Below are 18,095 nucleotides of genomic sequence, written 5' to 3'. Positions count from 1 at the left end.
TTAATAAACAACTATTTTTTTAATGAAGGGTATCTTATGATGCTTATTGCTGGTTCTTTTTCAAGATTTTGCCTTTATAATATATTAATATCTGGAAATACCTCAATACTTGGAACCGTTTCTGCTTTGCTCAGGTGAAAGGCACAATCTTTCCTGTTGGGTGGAAATAATAAAGACAGACTTACAGCAAGGCGAGAGAAAGATTACATTTTGCTGCATATCAAAAAAAAAAAAGAAAAAATAAATAACATAAAAATTTGTCATGTCATGAAGAGGAAGTGTGAAGTATACATCCATGTCCAAAATAAAATGTTTGAGAAATCTCCTGTAGTGAGTAAGTACTTTCACGTTTTTGATTTTGCACATTCTTAACTAGTCAGTCATACCCACACAATTTACCTTCTAAATGCATGCGTTCGACACAAAATGCGTACAGATTTGCAGGGCTGTCTGTATGACATTTTGAGTGTTCTTGTAGGTGGCCTTTGGCTGAGAACAGTTCTCCACATTCAGAACAAGAGTACGGCTTAACTCGAGTATGAACTCTTGCATGCCTTTTAAGATCACTGACTTGTGAGAATAGTTTACCACATTCTGAACAACCATATGGTTTCTCCCCAGTGTGAATCCGTGTGTGTGTCTGGAGATGACCTTTGGTTGAGAATCGTTTGCCACATTCAATGCAGACATATGGCTTCACTCCAGTGTGAATTCTTGCATGTGCATTAAGATGAGAAATTCTTAAGAATCGTTTCCCACAAACAGTGCAACTATATGGCTTCTCCCCAGTATGAATCTGAGTGTGTCTCTGAAAATGTCCTCTGTCTGCAAATTGTTTGCCACATGCAGAACAGCTGTAAGGCTTCTCCCCAGTATGAATTCGAATGTGTGCTTGAAGATGGCATACTTGTGAAAACTGCTTGCCACATTCGGAACAGCAGTGTGGCTTCTCTCCAGTATGAATTCTTACATGTCTATTAAGAACACTGCTTTGGGAGAATCGTTTGCCACACTCAGGACAACAATGAGGCTTCTCTCCTGTGTGAATTCTTGCATGTGTATTAAGATGGGCAATCCTTGAGAATCGCTTGCCGCATTCAGTACAACAATGTGGCTTATCTCCAGCACGGGTTTTTGTGCGTCTCTCAAGCTGGTTGTCTGCATTTTGTTTGCCACATTCTGTACAGCAGTATGCATCCTCCACAATGTCTGTTTTTGATTCCCTGTCCAGAAGAATGTTGGCCAAGATCTGCTTGCCACACTTACTACACAAAAGTGGCTTAATTTCTGTATATTTTTGAAGACTGCATTTGAATGAAAACTCTTTACCACATTCCATGTTATCATGTGGTTCCTCTTCTCTCTGTTGCTTAGAATCAAACTTAGGCTGAAATATTTTCCCACAGTTTTGGCATGCATACAAAGGTTGACAATCTGTTTTTTGAGTCGGTTGTTCAGGATCAGTGGAGTTGTCCCTTGACATTCTCACAACTGGAAGAAAACAGCATTGAAAAGAATCCTGTTTCAAAGTTTCTAATCCCAATACCGATTTCTCCATATTTCCATCATTCTGCTCCCCTTGACTTCCATTGTGAGTTGAAATCTCATCACATGAAGATGAAGATGGGGGAATGCAGCTTTTCTCCGACAGACCTGCGTTAAGATAGAAAATATAATCAGCAATTTAAATAATGAAGAACTTGACAGCAAATTTAATTGACTATTTTCACCTCCTAACATATCACTTTTATACAATCACTACTATTTTAATCAGACACATGGACATTATGACTAAAAATATTTTTGCACTGCAGCCTGTGCATGGACTAAAGATGACACAGCACAGCAGTTCTGTAATCCCAACATTGGTTTAGACTCCCAGTAAACCACAGCATACATTAAAATCACTTTAACCATATCCAATCTCTCAAACTACTTTAAGAAAGTTATCGGTGTGCTACGTAAGATTACAGAATGAGGCCTTTCTGTGTTAATAAGAGATTGAGATCCGAGAATTGATTCCACTGAAAAACCAGAATGGACTGGATTGAATCACATTAGCGTTACTGATTCCCACTATAGAGTCTTCATTTCTTCCTTCTTCATTCTCAAGTATTTACATCTGGTGTGTGTGTCTGAATATGCAAGTGAGACTGTTTATGTCAAAAATTACCAGAGCCTTGGTGGGACAGCACCAAAAATACTGAAAGCAGCATATCTAATGGACAATTCCCAGTTCAGTCTAAAATTAGTAATCTTGGTGGAAAAAAAAAATCACAGCCTGTGTGTAGCAACACAAGCAATAGAAAAGTAAAAAATTCTCAAAGCCAACACAAAATTTCAGGGATACAATCCAAGAGTAAAGACAAGTCAAGTCTATAGATAAGTAAAGACACCTTTCGACTTCCACCATGCAAGAGATAAAATCAACTGAATGTATTATTGTGGGTTTTATAGGACTTGCCAAGTCCATTACTAGGTTGGTCTACTCTTGCACCATAAGATTATCACACATACAGATACACACACACGTCTCAGGTGAAAGCCTAATTGTCGGTCACCCTGCAAAATTCCACTTAGAACCCCCTACAATATTCTGCAGGAGTCTTTAATTACATAAATATCCTTAATTAGGCAATGGAGCTGTAATATAAATCACAATATTCTATAGGACTCTCTCACAAATTTTATGTATGTGAATTTCCCCTTGGGATTAATAAAGTATCTATCTATCTATCTATATTCACACACAGATACCCTTAAATAGAAAATGGAGAATATTTCTCACAATATTCTACGGGAGTCTTTATTTCCATAACCTTGTACCATTTACTGATCACTAACTGTTATTTAAGAGCATTGTAAGGAATTTTGGTTTTGATGCACGCTTCAGATAAGTAATGATATCTCAGCAATGACTCAAAAACCAAAGACCAAATTTTCCGGAGAGTTAAAAAAAAAAAAAAAATACCAATTTTAAAATAGTTTTTTTTTCTGTTCAATTTTTAATATTATAATCACCCATAACATGGTAATTTTTTATTTTGGGCATGGAATAATATGTAGGCAAAATATACAGCTGGAAAAGATCTTTAAAACGATAAAAGAATCAGTACTCTGCAACTTGTATTAAGGGAGATATAGCCAGTCAAAGTCATAATTACCCTTCCCATAAGTTAAAACTTTGTTAGCTTAAATCATCATTAATATTAATCCAAGATACGTGCAATTTCAGTTCCATGGGTTACTCATATGACCAAATCAGCATGCCATATTTCACTAAAATCTGTGACAATGAGGTCCAAAGGTGTGATGATCTTACTTGGAATTACCCATATATATCTTTAATGAGACAATGGAGCCATAAAATATCCCATAATATTCTATAGGAGTCTCTCACATTCACACATAAATATCCTTAAATAGACAATGGAAAACATGTCCCACAATATTCTACAGCAGTCTTGGACAAATTTCCTTAATTACACAATGGAGCCATAATATATCTCATAATATTCTGTAACAGTCTCTACGTAAGAACTTACTTATCACCAGCACTGACAAACATACGGGTGTCATCACGACACAATTGAAAGCACAATTCTTTTGTTTATGCCACTTATCAACCAAACAATATGCCCTGCTTTTACTGCAGAAGTTTCTTCTTTCAAGGAGCGACATCTAAGCCTTCACAAACCCTATGGGCAGGTAATGTGGCTGCCTCCCATACATTGTCTTAATCTTCAATCTATTACTTCAATCACTCTAGATACAAAGTATAGACATTTAAAAGAAATGTGGTATTTATTAAATGAATAATAATACCAAACAGAAAAAGAAATGATAGAAAATATGCTTGAAGCTACACACTTTTCATTGGCTGGCTGTGAATATGATGGATGTCCTTGTTCACACTCTTCAAATCGGTTCAAGTATATCAATTTCCCTTCCTTTCCCAAGCTGTAAACCAATTTGGCAATTTTAGTTGCAGGTGCCCATCTGTTTGCAGGTTATAAAGTAATCAGGACAGCCTGAGATATCATCCTGGTCTTCTATTTTTTGTTTGAACAACTGTTTGAAAAGTGAGGTACAATTTGGGAAGAGAATATGCTTTGATGTTAAAGTGTTAAACTCATTCTGTCCATTTGAGCAAACTATTTGTTTTAAGGTTATACAATTTGTTAACTGTCCTTGCAAGATTAAGTTCATTTTTGTTTGTGTGGGCAAAAAATCGAAACAACACTGCAACATCATTTGCCTTTTTATACCTTCTGCGAGGGAAGATTACATAAACAGGTGCTATAAATCGCACAGTATGGTTACTCTTTAATTTAAACGGTTTTGTGTTGCAGATCCACTTGTGTATTCTGTTTCTTCTCACATTACATATTTCATTTTGCAAGTTTTGTTCCTGTAATTAGTACTGTGACCATTTACTAGCTCCACACATTTGTCACCACACCCTTTTGTTGGTGCACCTTCTCTTCCTCAAGCACATACAGGGATTACCAAAAAACGAAGGAAAACATGTGACTTGATAAGACGTTAGTCCCAGTGAGGCATTATAAAGCTCTTTTGCCATTTGGACATGTGCAGAGGAGACATGTTGGGTCTATTGGAAAAAGGATGCTAAGGATAGAGCTGCCTGGCAAGAGGAACAGAGGAAGGCCTAAGAGAAGGTTTATGGATGTGGTGAAAGAGGACATGCAGGTGATGGGTGAGACAGACCAAGATGCAGAGGACAGGAAGAGATGAAAAGATGATCCGCTGTGACAACACATAATGGGGACAGCCGAAGGAAGAAAAGAAGAAGAAGACTGCCATTGGTATAAAGGTGCCCCAGTAGAATTTCTTCACACATTTCTGTTGAATAATTTTTTGTCTAAAAGTCCTTAGTGTGTCAGTGACAGGATGTACAGCGTTGCTCATAATTGCCATCACTTTTGTCTTCAATATCACCTCCATTATTAATTCTAGCAGGTGCAGAGTATGTCAAAGAACCAAGCCTGCCTTCTTAAACAGCTTGTTGATCCTGTGTTTAACACTAGAATTACCAGAGCCTACGGAAAAACTTGTATATCCGGCCCACCTTAAATCACTTCTTAAATCCGTTCACACCTCTCCGCCAGCATCCTTTGTCCTCTAAATGTGCTGATAAAAGACAAGCTGCCAGCAGCCGGCTATTCCATCCCCCCACCGAGTTAGAACGTGAGCGAACTTTTCCCAGCTCACGCCTTGATTGTTTACCTGGGAGTGAAGTGCAGTTTTTACAGTGGAAATGATAGATCGTTATTTGGAAGACTTCCGTTTCTAAAGTAATCTGTGTAAACACATTGTTAAAACAGAAACTTTTTCATATTTTAGTAATAAATGTTACAAAATGTAGTAGGCATAAACTATAGAATATATAAAGCCCGAGTTCCAAAGATCAAATAAACACTTTCACAAAAGCTTCAAGAATGAATCAACAGCTTCTGTGGTGTAGTGCGCTAAGGTTTGCCTCTTAGCGCAGAGCAGCTTTTCCTTGCATCACAGACCTGAGTGCGATTCCCCGCTGGGGATGAAGTGTTGCTTTTTTTTCTTTTCTTTTACACCTCAAACGGACATAAAATTTATACATTGGTATGCACTGTTAGTTACTGAGATCGTTATATTTTCATGTGGGATGCTCCTTTTAAAATATTTTTTTAACAATTGAGACTGCAATTAACAGGAACAACTGTCCTTATAACTTATTTTTAAGATCCATAACACACACACACAGACAGACAGAGCACTGCGTAATAGAGAGACAGACAGGCAGAGAAGTCACTAGATATATAAATAAACAGGGAAGCCACGTGTACTGAAAGAAAAAAAGAACAACATGTGCGTTGTCCCTGCTGTACTGAATAAGCGCAGGCGCTGTAACATCACCCCTCCCCCGATCTTACTTAGAGAGTCAGATATTTTAAAAGGAGCATCCCACATGAAAATATAACGATCTCAGTAACTGACAGTGCATACCAATGTATAAATTTTATGTCCGTTTGAGGTGTAAAAGAAAAGAAAAAAAGCAACACTTCATCCCCAGCGGGGAATCGAACTCAGGTCTGTGAGGCAAGGAAAAGCTGCTCTGCGCTAAGAGACAAATCTTAGCGCGCTACACCACAGAAGCTGTTAAATCATTCATGAAGCTTTTGTGAAAGTGTTTATTTGATCTTTGGAACTCGGGCTTTACATATTCTATAGTTTATGCCTACTACATTTTGTAACATTTATTACTAAAATATGAAAAAGTTTCTGTTTTAACAATGTGTTTACACAGATTACTTTAGAAACGGAACACACATTTCATGCGTGTCTTCCAAATAACGATCTATCATTTCCACTGTAAAACTCCACTTCACTCCCAGGTAAACAATCAAGTTGTGAGCTGGGAAAAGTTCGCTCACGTTCTAAGTCGGTGGGGGGATGGAATAGCCGGCTGCTGGCAGCTTGTCTTTTATCAGCACATTTAGAGGACAAAGGATGCTGGCGGAGAGGTGTGAACGGATTTAAGAAGCGATTTAAGGTGGGCCGGATATACGAGTTTTTTCGTAAGCTCTGGTAATTCTAGTGTTAAGTGATGTTACTGGCAGTTCTAGAACATGTAAAGGATGTCATCACACACATTAAAGGAATTCAGTTTCTTTAAAAAATAAATAAAATAAAACCTGAAATATTCCGTTGACAAAAATATCCAGCCACTTTGCTGTGACACTTGATATCTTGCTCAGATGCTTCACGTTCACAGTCCATCTGTTGGCAATTCAATTGATTGCACATGCACATTTTTATTGTGTTTTTACTCTGGTGTATTGAATTTTTTGTTTGATGCAAGGGAAAATTTACTTAAGTGATTTTAGCACAAGACTGTAACATAACATTAAAGCGTAAAAAGGTAGAGTGCCGAGCCCAATTCTGTACCTCTCCCTTCTCCAGGCAGAACTCTCACTGCAATAATTTTGCAGATAACACCAGCATCACAGATCTGACCACTAACAAATACTGACTCAGTGGAACAACAGTCTCACTCTTAATGCCAGTAAAACAAATAATCTGGTCATAAACTTCAAAAGGTAGATCAAATTAACATCTACTCCGGAGCAGAGACCACGGAGAAAGGGAGTAACTTTAAATTACTTGGAGTGACTACTGCTTATAAACTACAATGGGCACAATACATTTTGTGTCTGGTCAAGACGGCTCACCAGCGCCACTACTTTTCTATATATCTGAGATCATCTCACATTTCTCCATCTGTTCTTACAAGCTTCTACAGGTGGACAGTGGAGACCACCCTCACTGGTCTTATCACATCCAGAGGGTAAAGGGGTGTGAGGGTGGCACAGAATAAGACTAGCACCAAGCTGTTTAGGACATATACCACACCTGCTGTAGTAATAAGACAAACGGAATGATTAAAGAGCTCAGCCATCTTGCATGGTCCTTTTCTCACTCCTCTCCATTGGCCCTCATACTGGTAGATTCAGTGACAGTTTTCGCCCACAAGACTGGTATGTTCCTGAGCAGTCAATTATAAGAATAGAACTTGATTATACATATTGCATGCTATGTGTACTTTGCATTTGAGTACATATGACAATTATCATGACTTGACTATATGAATTATTAACTAAAGTTCTTCTCACGTTGCAACAAATTAAATAAGATCTTAATGTCACACAACCAAATCCAGGCCTGTGCTAAAAATATTATTTGGCAAAAACTATATCACTTACACTTTTCATGCTTTTTGATGGATGGTTCTTCCTGCTCATCTTTCTTGTAGTACATCTCCTCGATCACGTTGTCCTCCGAATCCAGCAAGTTATACTTCACAGGAAGAGAATTTTTCAAAGGTGGACAAGACACCTCTTGCTTTACTGCTGGACATATGTTAAAATTGGATTCATTCTCTGTTGATCCACCTTCCTCACAAATATCAATAGGTTTATCATTTTGCATTTTAAGACTGATGGACTTGTGATTTAAATTTGTCACATTAATTTTGATGCCCTGCTCAAATGGCTCCTGTTTAATCACAACACTCTCCAAGTCATGGTCTTCTTGCTTCACAAGCAAAAGGGAAGGTGTGTGTCTAATGGTGTCCCACTCAGAGTCCTCTTCTTTGATGTGTCCCATCTTTTGCACCATCACATCTGCTTCATGGAAGTACATGCTTAAGCTTTACCACTGCAATAAGAGGTCCCGAGAGCCCTCTGCACTACTGTAACACTAGTCCTGAGGCTGACAGGTGTATCATGGTGGTAAACCTTATGGAAGAAACTCAGTGTCCCTTTAATCCTCTGTGGAGAAAGAAAATACAACAGACTTGGTTAGTTCAGAATGAGTGGATGTGAGGCTAGGATAAGAATACAGTCAGCTCACAAATTACTGACTGCCTTCAAAAAACTGAGCAAAAGAAGAATGCATAAAATAAACAGAAAACATAATGAGTCACCTTTTGGATTCAAATATATACAGTGTGTCACATACTTTAATCTTAACACAATAATGAAAACTTTTCTATGTTTTGTTTAATTAGTAGATTCTTTCATCCAAAGTGACTTACAAATGAAGTCAACATAGTCAAGACAATGTCAGTTAAGGGTCAGTTTTGAAACAAGTGTTACAATGCTAGGCTGCAAACATTGACCAAAAAAGATGATAAACCATCATATCGATTAAAGCTCAAGACAAATTAAACTTAACTACATAAAGAATCTTTCATTGAAACCATAATGATATGGAGATGGACCATATGATTGATATATTTACATTTATCTTTGATAATACGCTATTTTACTGTAATATTATATAAGCGATTAGGCATAAGTTAGAAAAACTGTACATTATAAAAAGAAGACTTTGCACTGTAACTTATTAGTTAACTACTCACTTTGCTCAACAATCCCCGTGCTTGCTCTACATGCTAGGCTCTTTGCGGTTCTGCCGCTCGCGTATGGGGATGCAAATGTACAATTTACTAACTATTTTACATTACAGCGAGTAATTAAACATATTAAAAAATAGTAAAACGTAATAATTGTGGCAGCCTTTTCAGCAGCTCCGTGTATGCTGCTGCTGAAGAATGTGAATTTCCCATTGGGATTAATAAAGTATCTATCTATCTATCTAATTTGAAAGGAAATTATGCTTCGTGTCGCATTAGTTATTCGTGGCGCAATATGATTTTGTTCTGTTTGGCTTTGAAATTAACATGCAAAAACTTTTTAAACTTATACTTTTACTGTAAAACTTCAGTTAAAACAATTTTTTGAATTAAATTTTCATCAATATCACACTGAATTGTGATTCTGTGTTTGGACTTTCATCGTGACAATGCAACGTATAACTGCCCGTGACTGAATTTCGTTTCTTTCTCTCTATTAAATAAAATGACTTTTTCAGATATTTGGCTCTGAGATTTGCAAATTGTCTTTCCAAAAGCTATTCTATTGGGAAACTGTTAATGTTTTAATATGAATGGCATATCAAGATCTCCTTTGTTGTCTAATATTATCCCCTGAAGATGTACTACTTTACCTTTCTTGGATACATCCTTCTTTCTACAGTAATTCGTGCAGAGGAAGACCAGATTGTGTTAACGGTTGTAGATATTCTTTGGGATATTGTAAGTTGATGTTTTCATCTTCCGCATCATCACCGCCAACTGTTTCAGCAGAGTCTATTGATACACAATTAACCAATTTGCCATTTAACCGATCACGATTTTTGGCATTAATTTGTTTGACTTCATCATTTCTCAGTGCTAGGATTGCCCGTGTACTCATTTTTACTGTTGATAACCCTTTGTGATGAAATTCTTCAATAGGATTTGGAAATTATATGTTTTCCTTAATTGGGAACTTAAAGTGAGGAAAACATTAAAATTTATAAACAGCGGAGTGCGCAGGAAGTGTGTCTGACAAAAGCATTTACACGAATGAGAGGGGAGAGTACTGTGTGAGTTGTTTTCTATGGTTGAGAGGAGGGCGGGAATTGAAAAAATCTCATGGCCAAAGTCTCGACTCACAGGACTTGAAAAAATCTTTTTTTTTTTATATATAATTGAGCAGGCAAGTAATGGTTACATATCTATCTTTTTGTTCAATGCATAGCAAGTCAAAACCAGTGGAAAGAGGAACTTGGAGTCATCTAAAATAACACATTAAACAGTTTTGGGGCTGCGAAGTAGACACACGTTTTACCCTAAAATACAGAAATGTGTGAAACGCTGACTGGTAGAAGGTTTAAGGCTATAGGTTGTGCCTGGCCAGGACTGTATCTGAGGCACATGAAGAGAGCACAAGAATGGTGTTAAACCCTAAACTACAATGCCCCATTCGTCCAAGGAGTATAATATGGAAAAGCAAAGCTGGCTTAAATATGGAAGCATGACAGCAGTTGCCAATCTCTGACCTTCCATCAGCTCAGAAGTGAAATGGAAGTCTGATACCTGGGGCACCTTCAGTGTCCAGAAACGGCTATCCATCCAGGTTGTGCTGCTGTCACAGCCATCTTTGTCATCTCCAGACAGAAGAGCGGCTTCAGCGACAGACTGCTGTCACTGTCCTGCTCCACTGACAGACTGAGGAGATCGTTCCTCCCTCACACTATGCAACTCTTCAATTCCACCGGGGTCTGGGGGGGGGGGTAAATTTTAACATTAAACAAAGTTACTGTCTGTTACACCTGCATTTTTATCACTCTTTAATTTAATATTGGGTTTTTTTTTATCAGTATGCTGCTGCTGGAGTATGTGAATTTCCCATTATGATTAATAAAGTATCTACCTATCTACTGTATCTATCTATCTACCTACCTATCTATCTATCTCAACATGTTTGGAGGAGAAATGGCACTGCACAACACCGCAAAAACACCATACCAACAGTGAGTAATTGAAGGACGGATGAATGGAGAAATGTACCGGGACATTCTTGATAAGAATCTGCTGCCATCCACCAGGATGCTGAAGATGAAATGAGGGTGGACATTGCAGCCAGACAAGCGCTAGATAAATGTAATGAATTATTATTATTATCCTAAACACACAGCCAAGGAAACTCTCAATTGGTTTCAGAGAAAGAAAATAAAGCTGCTAGAATGGCTCAGTCACTCGCCTCACTTGAATGTAATTGAAAATCTATAGAAAGAACTGAAGATTAGAGTTTATAGAAGAGGCCCCCAGAACCTTCGAGATTTGAAAACAATTTGTGTGGAATAATGGGCCCAAATCACACCTGAGCAATGCACGTGACTGGTTTCTCCATGCAGGAGGCATCTTGAAGCTGTCATTACCAACAAAGGCTTTTCTACTAAGTATTAAATAAATTTTAGTAAGCGTGTTCCATACTTACTCTCTGTGTCATTCCACTTTATTACACATAACTTATGGACTTATTTGTTATGATTTCTTTGAATGTGTGGACTAATTGGGTTGTTATCGATATCCAGTGAAAATTTCCTGTCATTAGTACCAATAATGCGTGAAATAAAAATTTAGACCTGCTCCCTGCTTTACTAGAGGGTTAAATAAATAAATAACATCAGTGTAGTCAACCCTGAGGTGGTTAGAGTGTGAGTAAGCTGATACATGCAGATGGCTTCAAACTGGTATCTAGGCAAGGGAGTATAAATACTGTATGAAAAAGTAATGCTTTGGTTTCACACTGTTTAAGCAATTAGGAGAATAGGATCATCCCTTATGATCCATCTGTAATAAAACACATGGGGCAATTTGGAAGGTATTCATAGAAGATGAAAGTCTTCAGATGCTTTCTAAGGATGAATTTACAATTTGTTTGTTTGAAGTATTTTTTCAAACTCATAGTCCAGTTTGCTTAGTTAGATGCTGACATGACAATCATACTCTAGTGTGGACCAAAGCAACTGAATCTAGACCCTTTAGAAACCGTGATCTCGGTGCAGTACAGAGTGAACCCTGGAGCAGTTCAAAAGAGGTATGAATGTGGTGTGACACCGGACAAATCTTATCTCGGGAAATACTGGCCATTATAGGATACATTTTAGCTGGTAACTGATCAGTATAAACACCTGATTTAGCCTCATTATCTTTCTCACAATTGTACAGCAGTTGACCATGTAAAAAAAATATATATATATATACACTTGTGATCAAGTCACATACCGAGCTGGTGAGAGAAACAGAGGCACCTTAATGGTTAAACCCACCCCCCCCAACTAACCGGCACTAAAATGAGTGGTGTGCATGGGTGGTTTTTTTCCAATATGATTGCACTTCGGACATGATGTGGGCACCAGAGTCGCACTGACTTTGCTACTATGTAGTAAATGTTAAAAACATCCCAAACTGAATATTTAAAATTTACAGGCCTAAAAGCAGAAGACATGTGACCCAAGATAAACTAAAACGAGGTGACATTCATATAGTGGGTGGAGAGTAAATATGCAACACCATACATTGAAATTCCAAGCACCTCACAAGCTCACTGTCTGAAGAAAAGTGAACCACAACACTGTTTGCCCTCAACCGGCATAAAACGTACTGTATTCTTTCTGTGGCATGCAAAGTAATGCATAGTAAACACATAATAAACAAAACATAGTTACTGCAAATGTGGCGGCTTGCTAGCTCTTCATAGTAAATTTTCCCAGAAAAAATTTGTTTCTACCCAATGAAAGATGCCCACAACATGCCTGCAGCATGATTATTGTTACTTCTGGCTCACTTGACTGTTTGCTGTGTGAAACACAAACTAACTGGTGACTGAAACAAAGTAAATAATCATCTCCTGATTCAAAACAAACCAAAACACACAAGGAGTAAGATAATGCCCTGAAACATATTGAGGGAGTCAGCAGTTCTAATGAATGTGGAAGCAACTCGTTCCGCCAGTGATTGGCTGCACATAAAGAGTCTCGATTGAAAATGGATGCCCAGTGGAGGTGGCATTATCAGAAGCCATTTATTGTCATGCATCATATATGGATTATGTGACATAAATAATCACCGATTTTTTTTTCTTGATGTCTTCATATTGTTTGCTGTTGTTCACCATCAATTTTCATTAACATTTTTTGATCACGAGTTTAGTTATCTCCATAAAACATGACATTAACATTTCCCCCCCAGCCATAACTACAAGCAACATAGAGTAAAGGGCAGATTAAAAAATATCAATTTTGTGATGTAGTATTTCTTTAAAAAGCAAGTCAATTAAAAACAGGATGTAATTGTAATTGGTTTCTAATGAAGAACGTGACTGGAATGAATACATGAGGTCACTGCAGCCCTCATTTAAAAGAAAACGGAGTGTAAACACGAAGAGACCACGCAGACTCAACACGGACAACAGCCAGCCGAAGGACCCACCAGACATTATTCGTGAACACCATGCCAATCACTTATTTAAAGTAAACACAAGAACCAATGCAGTTTGTGTCGGATACTCACTCCGTGTAACCCGTAATAACAAACCAATTCGATCAGAAACGGAAGGTTTTCGACAAAATGACAAAGACAGCCTCCTCGAATTCAAAGTTAACCACAGCTGGATAACACACGGGGTAAAACGGCTTGGATAAGAAACTGACCGACCGAACAGCAGTCTTTAGAGGTTAGGAGTACACGACCATGAGTGCTACATTGATTTTCAAGAACTTTGGTTTAGGACACCGACTTGCTTTTACGACTGAAAGGGAAACTGTTTCGGGGAGGATGGGGGGCACTGCTGCTCGCGGCGACCCTCTGTCACGCTTTCCTTTTGCTGTCTTTCGCTAATTCTATGCATCTAATTCCCCCGTCCGCACTGCCCACCTCTCCTTTATCGGGCCTCCAACGAGCTCTTTCACCCGTCCGCGCTGCCTTCTTCTGCGTCCCTGGGCTTGCAGGCCGCGCCGCTCCGCTCCACTCCCCGACACTCGCGCTAAACCTTCTAGATACTTAATCTTCATATCCCATTTCTTTTTCTTATGATGACGTACCTCTGTTGCTTCGGTAGCTCACTCTGACAGCTTCATAAACACGGAAGTAGAGGACATGTTACAACTCACAGCGGCATCTTCCTGTTGACGGTGAAGGCGGGCAACTGGGCACTTCAGTAGGCACCCTACTGCCACCTCCCTACTCGGAGGAATAACTGTATTAGTAAACTGTGTGTTCAGACCAGCGGTTTCCAAAGTCAGTCCTGCGAATGCAGGCTTTTGTTCCCACCACCACGAAGATCGGCTCACATTTTGGTTCTCAGGCGATTAGCCAGTGATCGAGTGTTTTCTTATTCTGCAGTTACTCAGTACAAGGCAGCCGTTCAGCAACCTTTAGATTCTTCCATAGGTCTCAACAAATTTTTGCTTAAGTGAATTAAAGCCTAACTTTAGAGGAAAATGAAGAAGAAAAGAAAACAAAATATTTTTAAAGTTAACAAAGCCATCACGAAGGGATTTTCCTTTACTTGGCCTGACATGTATAGGAAGCATAAATACTAACTTTTTTAACCCGTTCTGGCAGACGTTGGACATGAAAAAAAAAAGTACTGTTGAAATTTTGGTCTTATTTTGTAAAATGATTGAATATTTATTTTTTTCTAATCACACAAAAGTCCTGTCGTTGCAAATAACAGGAGACATGTTCTTGCGACATAATCCACAGTGAAGAAAATCAAGGAAAACAACCGTGTGTCATGATGAGTCCAGTATTCTGAGACAAATAAAGGGATTCACTCCCTACCTTATAGCCTACTGACAATAGCAAATCAGACTACTTAAGTTGATTTTGAAGACACTATCAAAAAAAAAAAAAAGGTAGTCGGCAGGATTCAAATTTGCATAGGGATAACCCAATGGATTAGTGGTTCATCACTTTAACCACTCGGCCACTTTGTCACGTGTAGGACATTCTGGCCTTTCCTGCTAAATTCAAATTCACTGAACTGGTAAAGCATCATGCCACACTCTATGTTTAAGCGCGGACACTTCATCTACACTCATATCGTGATCAATTGTTCTCTTTCATTTGCGGAAAGCAGCGTGGGGATATTTTCTTTTTGAATTGGAGTTGCTGGCACAGATAGCTGAATAAAGGACAATAGACTATAAGATTTAAAGTCACGACAAGTGTGGGATTCGAACCCACGCGTGCAGAGCACAATGGATTAGCAGTCCATCACCTTAACCACTCGGCCAACTTGTCACGTGAGCGAATCACCTTTCCTTCTGGCCATTCCTCCTAAATTCAAATTCACTGATCTGATAAAGGATCATGCCACGCTCTACGTTTAAGCACGGACATTTCATCTACACTCAAATAGTGATCAATTGTTTTCTTTCATTGCTGCCTTGCTACAGAGCAATCTGTTACACATCACAACGGCAGGCAAGCAGACAGGCTTTCGCTTTTCTCTCTGTTGTTCACTGGCCAAAGCAAAGAGAATTAAAGCTGAGAACTCCGCTCCACCTCCGACTTCTGCACTAAAACGGACAAAACTCACATATTCCTTGCAAAGTTTCCAGGCACATCCGAGCGGCAAGAAGAAAATCCGCTCCAAGGAATATGACAAAGAGCAGGCACCGCTGAGACTCGAACTCAGGATCTCCTGTTTACTAGACAGGCGCTTTAACCAACTAAGCCACGGCGCCTGATGTCTCAATGAGATCCTAGCATTGTGACCTCGTAGCTCTAATAGTCAGTTAACATGCAGCAAATGTCCACCTCTTTGTAATAAAAGCATTTGAAAGGAGAACGCACTTTCAGCAAGAGCAGTTCCATAATCAGTCGCTTTTGGAAAGAGGAAAATTTGCCTTATGTTGTTTGAATCCAATGTTCAAAGGAAGCGCTCGATTAAGAGAAAACGTTCGCATAATCCGTGATGAGGACGGTCAAGAGGTCATCTGAAAAACACAACAGACTCACGTAACTGAGAAAAGCAGTCTTCATCTTCAAAGGCACCTTAATGTCATTTCTTCATCTAGGTTTTCCATTCTCTTTTGTCAACTTAAAAAAAATACAATAAAAAATACAATAAAAAATACAATAAAAAACGTAAAAACCTATTAGTTTTTCCGGGAAAGTATGCGGCAAGGTTTGAACGCAGTCTGATTTCAAGTTCATTTTGCCAAGGATTCAGCTGTGCGTGTACTGTAGAAAAGAAATTGAAGGAAGTATAGTGAGGAAGGTACCTCTGAGATTTGAACTCAGGATCTCCGGTTTACAAGACAGGCGCTTTAACCAGCTAAGCCACGGCGCCCCACTGGGGAACCTTACTTGCCAAATTTCCATTTCACACTGTTAAACAGAATGCTTAGGGTAGAATACTTCGATTGTGAGCTATGGACAAAGAAACTGCAGGTGAGCATCAGGTGTTGCTCGGATTGAGAAACTCCCATAAGAGGCACTCTTTGTGTTCAGAGGCAGGTGGGATCATTTGCAGAAAGCAGCGTCGAAATATTTTCTTCTTGAAACTGAACTGCTGGCACTGATAGCTGCAGAAACGATAATAGACTCTTAAGGTTTCGACAAGGGTGGGACTCAAACTCACGCGTGCAGGGCACAATGGATTAGCAGTCCATCCTCTTAACCACTCGGCCACTTTGTCACATGAAAAATGCATCTTTCCTTCTGTCCATTCCTGCTATATTCAAATTAACAGATCTGGTAAGGCTTAATGCTAAGATCTATGTTTAAACACGCACACTTCATCTGCACTTATGTCGTGATCAATTGTTCTCTCTCATTGCTGCCTTGCTACAGACAATCTGTTACACGTCAGGCAAGTAGGCAGGCTTTCGCTTTCCTCTCTTTCGTTCACTGGCCAAAGCATTGAGAATTAAAGCTGAGATCTCTGCTCCATCACCGTCTTTGGCACTGAAACGGACAAAGCTAACTTGTTCCTCGCAACGTTCTCAGACACATCCGAGAGCCAACATGAAAACCCAATCAAAGGAGTTTAACAAAGAGCAGGCACCGCTGAGACTCGAACTCAGGATCTCCTGTTTACTAGACAGGCGCTTGAACCAGCTAAGCCACGGCGCCTTACATCAGACACTCACTTGCCAACTTTCCATTTCACTCTGTAAAACAGAATAGTACTATCAGCAAGGAACTGTCACAGGGGATGATATTAACGATTGATGACCTTAAGCCCCGCCCCAAAATATGATTTATGAAAATATTAATATAATTTATGAAAATATGATTTATAAATGAAGAAACTTATGACACATGGCTTCATTTTATAAACACCAGATTAAGTGAAATATACCCTTATCTTGCATGTATGTCTTTCTAAAAACGATATAAAATATTCACTTCCCTGCTCTAAATTATGAAATTTATGAGACATGGCTTCATTTAATAAACACTAGATTAAGAAATTAAAATTAAGTGAAATATACCATCCATCCAGCCATCCATTTTCCAACCCGCTGAATCCGAACACAGGGTCACGGGGGTCTGCTGGAGCCAATCCCAGCCAACACAGGGCACAAGGCAGGGACCGATCCCGGGCAGGGTGCCAACCCACCGCAGGACACACACAAACACACCCACATACCAAGCACACACTAGGGCCAATTTAGAATCGCCAATCCACCTAACCTGCATGTCTTTGGAATGTGGGAGGAAACCGGAGTGCCCGGAGGAAACCCACGCAGACACGGGGAGAACATGCAAACTCCACGCAGGTGAAATATACCCTTATCTTACAAATCCAGGCATGTGTGTATCTTTCTAAAAAACGATATAAAATAATCACTTCTCATGCCTGTGTGCATCTTTTTATATTTTACAGATTCAAAACAATTAAGAAAATACTCTAAAAATGCATACTTGCTGTTTTAAGCCTTAGCAATAAGATTCACAGACATTGCAGCAATTTTAATTACATCCCCAACAGGAATTCGCCATGGCGAATGTGTCCAATTGTTTTAACTATATGATCGTTCAGACCATGTCTCGTTACACTTTAATTTAATTACCTTGCCGTAACAAGACGGAGCGTAGAAGTCAGCGCCTTTCTGTTTTCATGATAATAAACGCTTGTTTTCATGTCATTAACCTAAACAATTAAGAAAAGTCTTAATGAGCCCCC

The 18,095-nt window shown here is 39.0% G+C and overlaps 1 protein-coding gene, 1 long non-coding RNA gene and 3 other non-coding genes across 6 annotated transcripts; 1 reads left to right on the top strand and 4 right to left on the bottom strand.

The window, feature by feature from the left end:
* LOC114643587 (gastrula zinc finger protein XlCGF57.1-like) lies at nt 1-14,134 on the bottom strand. Of its 2 annotated transcripts, none has more exons than XM_051927460.1 (3): nt 13,829-14,134; nt 7,764-8,330; nt 1-1,653 (listed from the first exon to the last, which is right to left on the bottom strand). In XM_051927460.1, the coding sequence occupies exons 2-3, from the start codon at nt 8,200-8,202 to the stop codon at nt 377-379; spliced, it is 1,716 nt and encodes a 571-aa protein (XP_051783420.1). In that variant the 5' UTR covers nt 8,203-8,330; nt 13,829-14,134; the 3' UTR covers nt 1-376. The 2 variants fall into 2 exon arrangements, with proteins under 2 accessions (XP_051783420.1, XP_028647988.1); XM_028792155.2 differs by having other exon boundaries at nt 13,996-14,134.
* On the top strand, nt 4,841-6,694 carry LOC127527797 (uncharacterized). Its single transcript, XR_007934923.1, has 2 exons — nt 4,841-5,036; nt 6,599-6,694. It is a non-coding gene; the product is annotated as an uncharacterized LOC127527797 (long non-coding RNA).
* A 983-nt stretch (nt 14,135-15,117) lies between the features above and the next one.
* Nucleotides 15,118-15,199, bottom strand: trnas-gcu (transfer RNA serine (anticodon GCU)). Its single transcript has one exon. It is a non-coding gene; the product is annotated as a tRNA-Ser (tRNA).
* Nucleotides 15,200-15,571: 372 nt separating this feature from the next.
* Nucleotides 15,572-15,645, bottom strand: trnat-agu (transfer RNA threonine (anticodon AGU)). Its single transcript has one exon. It is a non-coding gene; the product is annotated as a tRNA-Thr (tRNA).
* Nucleotides 15,646-16,964: 1,319 nt separating this feature from the next.
* Nucleotides 16,965-17,038, bottom strand: trnat-agu (transfer RNA threonine (anticodon AGU)). Its single transcript has one exon. It is a non-coding gene; the product is annotated as a tRNA-Thr (tRNA).
* Nucleotides 17,039-18,095: the final 1,057 nt, after the last annotated feature.

This window comes from Erpetoichthys calabaricus, chromosome 5 (genome assembly GCF_900747795.2).
Source record: "Erpetoichthys calabaricus chromosome 5, fErpCal1.3, whole genome shotgun sequence".
Taxonomy (NCBI): Eukaryota; Metazoa; Chordata; class Cladistia; order Polypteriformes; family Polypteridae; genus Erpetoichthys; species Erpetoichthys calabaricus.
Note: the sequence above shows the minus strand (reverse complement) of the source record. Positions and strands in the feature narration are given on the sequence as shown.

Coding starts and splice junctions, on each gene's coding strand:
- LOC114643587 (XM_051927460.1), bottom strand. CDS start 8,202: ATGTACTTCCATGAAGCAGATGTGATGGTGCAAAAGATGGGACACATC. Junction 1,654..7,763: donor CATCAAAAAGCATGAAAAGT/GTAAGTGATATA, acceptor ATCTTAACGCAG/GTCTGTCGGAGAAAAGCTGC.